This window comes from Saccostrea cucullata, unplaced genomic scaffold (genome assembly GCF_032062105.1).
Source record: "Saccostrea cucullata isolate Sc308-1 unplaced genomic scaffold, CSIRO_AGI_Scuc_v1 ctg1226, whole genome shotgun sequence".
NCBI lineage: Eukaryota > Metazoa > Mollusca > Bivalvia > Ostreida > Ostreidae > Saccostrea > Saccostrea cuccullata.
The window spans coordinates 19550-28897 of record NW_026934222.1 but is presented as its reverse complement, the minus strand read 5'-3'; the positions used below and the strand labels follow the sequence as shown (position 1 = coordinate 28897).

Genomic DNA, 9348 nt, shown 5'->3' with positions numbered 1-9348 from the left:
CAAAGAAATTTGATATTACATTTTCCTGACCATCGAACGCCTCAACTTCCTTAGAGTTGTCTTCGATGTATTGCGGACAGAGATCGGATCCGGGTTTATGGCCTGCGTCCTTGCAAGCAGAACGCGGATTGTTTTGGCACAATTTGAATGAATGACCAGTTTCCCAGCAATTTGTGCAGGTTATTGGAGGTTTTTCGAAATTTTGCCCTCGATGGAAGATCTTACATCGAAGACCCGCGCAGTAGCTGAAACGAGGCAGGGCCTTGTTTTGCTCAAGGGGTTCTATATACAGGAATCTGTTGCCATTTAGAACGTTGGTCATTTTATTTGTTGTAGGATTTCTAATCTTTTCGAATTTAATTTCGCTTTTTGGATGCACTCCTAGCTTTTTGAGCATATCATGTATAGCGGAGTCGTCCACGGAAAGTGGAATGCCGCATATCGTAACTTTCAGGACTGGGTCTTCTGGATCAGTAAGACCAGCTGAGTAGTGATTCGATTCGTACACTCTCACATGTCGGTTGTTGAGATCAATCCGTCAATGATAAGTCTATCTCGACTTTGTTTATCATTTAAGTAGATTCGCCAGAGGTCACAGTCCAATTGGACGCATTTAACCGTGTCCCCTATTGTTACGCTTACTGCATCTAATAAACCAAAATTTGTAATTCTTTCATTGTTTGATTTTGGCAGTTCACTGTCTTTTAGAAAAACTGGTTTCATTAATTTGTCCATGTTGCATACGGACGAAGTTCAATGAATACCGACAATGATAAATAGTCACAAGTTTTGAAATACTTGAATAATAGTAGTGAGTAGATACTCACCGATGCGTCGTATAAATACGTTGAGACAAAATCCTAATGAAATTAACAGAATTGTGATATAACTCATTTTATCTACTAAAATATTTATTTCAAAGTACTGTGAAGGAAAACAATATGGTTTGACAGGTATTCATATTTACCATGTTAATCTAACATTGTAAATTGTATTGAAACAATCTTCAAAATTTTTGATTACTTTTATGATTACATGTATTATATCAAATGAAAATTATAGTTTATTCAAATTGCACTTTGATTTTAGAGTCTTTCATTTCTTCTTTGAATACTGCATCGAAGTGTTCATTGAGAGCGACTGTAAAATGGTTTTTCCAATCTCCAATCTCTCCTGGAAAGGAAAAGAAATCATTTTTACTAATGGACTTGTGGGAGTGCTGACTTTTACAGTTGACAGCTAACTTTTACACTAGGTACGGTTCGGAAACTCATTTACGATAAAAATATTTAGTTCAACATTTAAAAGAGCAGGCTTATTCAAAGCTCTAATAAGTTACCCTTGAAAAAAAAACAACGACAAACTCCCTACCCTCAACTCCCGGCTTAATTCTAAGGGCCCCTAACACCATTGATTTCATACTGATGAGGAATCACGAACAATAGATTAATCGAATAACGACTGGTTAACCTTATCACTTTAAAAGACCGTATTTTTACTTCTCTAAAATGGTTTTGATCTAAGATTCTTATGTTGATAGTGTGTATTTCTTGTACAAAGAAATGTTTTTTATTTTATACGCATGGTCTTTTCTTCTACTTTTTAAATTGATGGCATGTTTTGCTTTACTTTTTTCTTGGACTCTAGTTATGTTTTGTTCACCTTTCAAATAAAATCTAGATATTTGTATTTTCAAATTTTTGTTATAAAGGTGCATAGAAACAGATATGAAGTTAATACTTTCTGTATAATATCACGACTTATATCACCACTTGTAATAGCAGTTCACACGAAAATAAATTAAAGATCTTATTTCATCTTAAAGTTATTGAAATTAAAACTTTTGGATGGGTGTGATTGAAACATCCTTGCACTTTCACAAATTTTAATTTTATTTTTAATACTTGGGAAAAGTGGCGATCTTGTAGCACTGTGTATTAATGAAAAATATTAAAACTATAATCCAAAAAATTCAGAGTCAAAATGTTCGAAAGCAAAACATACACACAGTATATTGTCAGTCCGTGGAGTTTTGGTGAGCAGACTTTAAAAATTGAACGCCCGGTGAATCGTAAACATTAACAATAACAGGGTCCGTGTCCTGTTTACAAAAACTGTATGTTTAACGGGTGTGTTTAAATTATTAAAATATGTACATAGCACTTCTCGCGAAATGACAATACCCGCAAAAAGGGTTTTGCTCTCGTACATTTCTACACTGAATATTATTATTTTTCTGGATTAAAGCTTTGTTATTTTTCATTAACACACAACGAATTTGCCTTAATATTAAGAATAAAATTTAAATTTGTGAAAGTACAAGGATGTGTCAATCAAACCCATCCAAAAATATAAAGTTTCAATAACTTTAAGATGAAATAAGATTTTAAATATATTTTCATGTGAAATGCTGTTACAATATATAAGTCGTGATATCATACAGAAAATATTAACTTCAAATCTGTGTCTATGCACCTTTGATATCTTCTCTGCAAATTTTTGGAGTACAATCCCTCATCGTATCTCAACATAAACATTCTTTACAAGTTTATGCTTACCTTTTCTATACATTTTCGTCATCAGTTGCTTCATCTTGTCAGGAGATCTATTTGAAAATTTTGGAAGGTCTTTCACTGACTCAGTGGCTTCTTTTAATTTTCTGAAGCTACATTTATCTACTATTTCATCTATTACTTCGTCAGTCAAATCCACATTTAAAAAGTTGGCTAGTCTTTTGGTTTCATCTGTTGGATTCTGTAAATGAAAAAAGAATTAGTTTTTTGATTAAAACTAAGAGAACTGAAATTGTATTCATGTGGATTTCTTGATTTATGCTACATGTACAATTTGTATTGTACAATTGTATCGGAATGGTTTTTTTTAAAATATATTTTTTAAAGCAATCAACTTAAAGCACAAATATATATATTGTACATGTACATTTAGTGGTGTATGTGCATAATAAGAAAATAAGAGCTGTGATTTTTGTGTGATGTGATTTCCGTAGTAATTAGGCCCAGTCATCATAACCCTCTTTTATATCTCCGAAACTAAATAGACAAAAGACAACAAAACAGTTTGTTTATTTTAACAGTATTTTTCTAATTTTGTTTGTCTTTGATTTCAACATATTTTAATAATCAAGATTGATTAATTCTACATTGTTTAACGTCCCTTGAGAATTTTTCACTCATATAGAGACGGAAACAATCAAGAAAAATACAACTGCTTAACTAATTTGTGTCATTAAATCACATGATAATACAGTAATTGCCTCCTCCATAGATGTATGTACATGTATGACAATTTAGACAACCTTAAGGTATAATATTCACATGGTCATTTGGACTCTTTGAATATAATATCCCTGTTTGCAGCCCTTCACCGGCAATGGTGACGTCTCCATATCAGTGAAATATTCTGGAGAGGGACATTAAACAGTATACAATCAATCAATCATTAGTTGGCTTTAAACTTTATCTATTACTTTTTGTGTAGTCGATAAATAAATCTGTTATTGTTTTAAATCTTTGAAACGCGATTGATTTAAGTTTTGTAATTTACAGATATTTCCCATCTTTATATTAAGTAATAAAACAAAATACTAGTAAGAATGAAATAATAGAAAATGTAATTTTTGAATTTTAGTTAGCTGATCTCGGCAGATAAACTCCTTATGATTATTACTTTAATAGTGTGTTGAAATACCTACGGTATTTACATATTAATAATGCTTAGTTTGAATTGACATTGTTGTTAATCGATGTTATTTTCTCGATAATAGTTCTAAAGTTTTTTAAAGCAATTTACAATATACACAAAAGGTAATTTGTGCCACCTGTACTTCAAATTATGCCTGATATAATATTAATATTATTAATTCCGATTCTTATACTGTCCTTTTGAATATGGAAATACTCTGTGTTATGTGGTCTGTGATCTTGTCACCGGATATTAGCAGAAAAAAAATAAATAAGGAAATCTTCAAATTCTTTTGGTTGTCCTCTACCGACCGAATGGCTTCAGAATGATCCAACTCAAAACATGCACGAGCTCGAGATAATTATTTGTAATGCATTCCGGAAAATAGATTTTGAAAATTCAGCATTGATTTGAATTTTTTTTAAATAATGCACCGACCTATATTGTTCATCTCGAGTCGGGGGAGAGCAAACAAACATTATTTTAAAGTTAATCCTACATCAAATTTATTCTTAATTGGAAGATCAACTATTCCATGATCTTTTTAATCGTCCAGGACGAGTGGGTTACAGCTCTTTTGTTAACCTAGGTCAATTTGTTATCAATTGCTGTTAATGGAAATTTTAAGTAAATACACTGCACGAAAACTGTTTCACGCTCAGAATTTAAACGTTCTTAGAATATGAAAAAACGAGCCTAAATTTGCAGCACAGCATCTTTTGGAAATTTTAAACTTTAAGTGGCAAACAGAGTCCTTTTTATATGAAAAGTGTGAACACCTCATCCATCAGTGCCTTTTTATCTTAGCCCATGTATCTACTTCAAATTTGAACTCACTAATGACAGAGCAAGGGAAGTTTTATTATGTCAGGCTTATGTCAGGCTTTCTGACACATTGCTTTTGCATCCGATTTACTTGAAAATTTCGGAGAAGGTATATCTTTATCTAAACCTTAAACGTTTTTTTTTTTTAATTTTTTTGAAATTCACTTCCGGTCGGAAGTTATCGCCCTTTGATCGAAATTTTGAGGACCTCCATGCCTGTGATGGAACTCAAAAACGACTCAAGCTAGGAAGCTGATTTTTTCATGATGATAGAGGACATGTTGCCATATTTTCCGGAAGTGCCTAGTATGGAAGCTCGGTAGGGGTCGAAATTTAGGACACGAATCATATATACTTTTCACACTTCATTTTGTCAGGCTTTTTATGCATCTAAAAAGAAAATTTTACAAACCTTTTTCATACTTTCATAGTGCACTGTAAAAATTGCACCTTGTTTGTCCGCCGCTTCTGCTCTTTCAAATTCTTTTTCGTACGAAAACCAACCTCCCATATGCTGAACTTTAAAAGAAAAAGTAATAACGACTTTTTAAAAAATCAAAGATGTTGCATAATTTAAATTTTTTCTTAAGGTTTTTATTTGTTTACAGTAAAAAGAATTCTTAAATATGATTGAATTTAATTTATCCACCGAAAAATAGACACCGATTTCAGGAAATTAACATATGAAGAAATGGGGGAAAAAATAAAGCCATGAAACATCATGCTGATTATTAAAGTTGCTTTACACATTTTATACTATTTTTAAGCTCAAGGGCATTTAAATTTCTGTGAAAGTTATTAAGTAAAAAAGTAATAAATCTTGAAATGATTTCATATCAATTTTCAAACATTTATTTAAATGCTGGATTGCATGTGACCTATTCGCCTTTAAGTTAGATTTTTTTTTTTTTTGGCTCCGTTAATTGTACCCAATGAAGTTTATGGATGCCGAATAATAAAGGATACAAACATGAAATACATGTTTGATTGATGAATTTTCTTTTACTCCCAATAGAGAATTTTTTACTCATATATATTGAGATTTCATCATATACCAGTGAAGGGCTTCAAATTTTGACCTTTACTCAATATTCAGGGCCATTGACTGATTGAGCAGTGAGGGATCTTTATCTTGCCAACGCCTGTCGTGACACAGGGCCTCGTTTTTAAAGTCTCGTCCGAAGGACCCGCAACTTTCACTTCAGAATGCAGAGAAGGCGAAGGAGCATGCAGTTGTTACCCTTTTTTGATCGAATCTGGTCAGTTGTGGCCGAGATTCGAACTCACGACCTACAGATCATGGATCGAACACTCTACCAACTGAACTAGGTACCGTGATCGGTTGAAAAACATGAAAGGCGCGAAAATAATTAGAATAAATATACTTCAGACTGTAATGAATATGTACCAATAATATTTCGATGGAATTTCTGTATTTCTATCCATTCTGTTGATTTATCGATGAAAGGCAGGCTATCGATTAGTTGAAGTCTGTCACGTGAAGGGGGTATATTATTTGTACCTACTAAGAGTCATTTGACAATCATTACTTGGTCCATACGGAGTTATCGTTCTTTCGAAACACTTCGAGCAACTTAAGTTCACGAGGTCTGACAAGTAAAAAAGTTAGAGATTACGTACATTTATTTTTAAGAGACAAGATAGAACCTTTTTTCTCCCTTTTACTGAAAGTATTTCATTCTGTCGTTACATTACAACAGCAGGATATACATGTACTCTCAAAACGATATAACGTAACACGATATAACGTCATAAAGGAAATGTATGAGAGTGATGTTAAAAAACCCTGTCACTACAAAACTAATTAACAAATATTACCTGGACCTACGAATATCTTTTCATAGAATGTGTTGAAGTCCATTGAACCCCCATGCAATCTTTTAATATGATAATACATCGACACGGCAACATCTTTAGGATTTCTCAGAACATGGACAATCTTTCCGCCATTTTCTATATGCTGCTTTGGTAACCACCTGTAAGGTACATGCGTGTTCAGTGGTCTTGGAGAGGCAAGATTATTAACTATGCTCATGTCCGGTAGAGCTTCCAAAAACTGAAATTCTTTGGTTTCTTTCATGTATTCGGCTTTCTTTTTGAGGATCATGCAGACGATTTCCCATATCCAGTGCGTTCCTGTTAAAATAATGTTGTTTGTTTTTTTTTTAATTTGATTTTGTTTGATATTAATTTCTTTTATTTTGTTGCTTTCAATAATATGATTTAATTATCTTTGTTAATAATTATATGTGTAATCTATAAGGGGCAGTACAAGAGAGAAGAGAAGAGTAAGAACCTGAAAGTAAAATAGTAATTTGAGCGAATTTTGATTATAGCTTAATAATTTAATTTTAGTTGTAACACGCCATTGGATTGGTTAAACGGTTTTATCCATTTTTTATAACATAACTTGCCTACGTCACAATGAGTAACGTTATAAACGTGTTACTCCGCTTGACGTCAACTTTTAAAATATGCGACATTTGAAGCCTTTTTCCGGCTTCGTGGTTTATAAAGCGTAAACTGCCCCAAGCTATGTTATATCGTATAACAAAAGTTGAAATAAGCTTCATTCCTTAAAGAACAAAAAAAAAACTTAATGTATCTTTTTGTTTCTGTAATATGTCCACATGTCATGCATTTTAACAGAAAAATTACTCAACTTTATACGATTAAATTCAAAAGCTGTGGATGTATAACAATATGTAGACAGTCTGTCGATCATAAGTATTTTTTTTTTATCTCGACAAGCATATTTCTGCTAGCATGTACATGTATGACTTCTTAGAATATTTTGTTGCTTTCTATTATAAAAAAAAGTTTGCTAGTGCAATAATCTTTCTTTTATATTACTTAAATGAATAACTTTACAAAAAATTAACAAAGATTTAAGTTACATGTATTTTCTGATTTGGCATAAATTCTCAACGAATATACTGTTACAATTTCAATTCCATAACAAGAGGTACTGTGAGCAATAAGCTCACTAAATAATACCCCCCGCCCCCCCATATGAATATAATGGCAGTATCCATGTTTTGCACTGGAAAATTCAAAATATATATCAGATCAAAAAGTAAAATAGAAGGTGCACAATGGCAATATGTAATAAAGATTCTGTGAAAGTTTCATTAAATTTCCTTCAGTGGTATGAGAGGAGTTGCGGATAAGCGATGGATACCCCAAAGCGTAACAGACGGACGGACGGACAGACACACGGACAAACCGATTACTATATACCCTCCCACTTTTCAAGCGGGGGTATAAAAATTGTTATAAACTAAAAGCTGAAGTAACGCAATTAAAATACTGTAGAAGTACTTTTATTAGTCCCATCGAACTTAATTCAAATATAAGGCATATAAGGAGAATCTTAAGATATCCGCGTAATTAACTACCAGCGGATTAAACAGAAAAAGAGATTCCGCGGAATTATGACCCTGTGGAAAAAAGTACGTTTACAGTAGGCTCTTCAGAGACTTCATAATTCAAATTATCTACATGTAAATACGCTCTTATCAGGGTAGTATATGCTATGATGTATAGTGTTTCTAATACACAGGAATATAAAAGGAAAAAAGCACAAATTTGTATCTATTTGTTCATATTTTACACAAAGCAAACAACTTATACGTTTGCGCAGTTTTTGATATTAATGTGTATTGGAAACACTGCATGTGACAGACATAAAGCAAGTGCAGTCTTTACCTGACTTTGGATAGGTAGCCAGTATGATGTCATCCTTTCTACATTCTAAATTTCTTATTTCTTTAAACCTTTTTTCAGCATCTTCGATTAAATGAGGAAAAGGCGGTACACTCATCCCGTCAAACACGGGGAACGGTTTTTCTTCGCCATTATTCTCCATTGTCGGGTGTAAGATGTAGTATGTACCTGAAAGCTAATATACTGAATAAAGTTCTACTTTTTAACCGGAGGCATTACAATTTATCACTTTATTTACATTTTATCATTCGTTTCAACATGTTCCAGATATCAACCTAAAACTAGAGGTACTGTGAGCAATGAGCTCACTAAATGATACCCCCCGCCTCCCATAATGTCGATGTGTTGCTTTATATTGTTTTACGGTAATGTGTACAGAGGAATAACTCGTCTTATGAAGTGTTATCCAGAAGCTTCTATTATGTGACGTCATAGGTAAACAAAAAATGGCAATGTCCATGTTTTGCTCTGGGAAACCTAAAATACGTGTCGAATAAAAAAGTAAAATAGGAGGTGCACAATGGCAATATGTAATAAAGAATCTGTGAAAGTGTTATAAGTTGCGGATAAGAGAAAAAGCTGTGTGTATATATACCCTATAATAATTGAAAGTACCTTACCGTGTGTTTGTCTGTGTGTATAATTATAATCCTTACCTTATATTATTTGCTATGTGTATATCATCCGCAGATATTTGTATTAAACTCTCCTGAATTACAATGTGTGATAAGAAACTTGTTTATTGTTACAGAAAACACGTGGTGTGCTAACACAGTTTTAAGTTCTATACAAAGTTTAATGAACAATTGTAATGTGAATAATCGCAATCTTAGACATCCATACCTACAAGTTATTTCTAGTAATTTCTTAATTGTTATGGTTTCTTTATAAATCTGTTTCGATATCAGTTTTTTTCCTGTATTATCATATTAAGGTATGATATCAGTGCTTTATTGTTTATCACCAGATATTGTGTTTAAATATATTATTTTGGAAACACCAGAATTACGATCAGGTGTCAAGGTGAAATAATTAACTATCCCCTTTTGACTGGACAAACCTAGCATGAGCCCT

At 32.6% G+C, this 9348-nt stretch overlaps 1 protein-coding gene across 2 annotated transcripts; it reads right to left on the bottom strand.

Annotated features, from left to right (window-relative positions):
• Positions 1-893: 893 nt before the first annotated feature.
• LOC134240218 (sulfotransferase 1E1-like) lies at positions 894-9009 on the bottom strand. 2 transcript variants are annotated; one of them, XM_062722317.1, is made up of 6 exons: positions 8931-9009; positions 8257-8449; positions 6367-6684; positions 4940-5046; positions 2559-2754; positions 894-1173 (listed from the first exon to the last, which is right to left on the bottom strand). In XM_062722317.1, exons 2-6 carry the CDS (start codon positions 8414-8416, stop codon positions 1064-1066), a joined length of 891 nt encoding a protein of 296 aa, XP_062578301.1. In that variant the 5' UTR covers positions 8417-8449; positions 8931-9009; the 3' UTR covers positions 894-1063. The 2 variants fall into 2 exon arrangements, with proteins under 2 accessions (XP_062578301.1, XP_062578300.1); XM_062722316.1 differs by having other exon boundaries at positions 8257-8442.
• Positions 9010-9348: the final 339 nt, after the last annotated feature.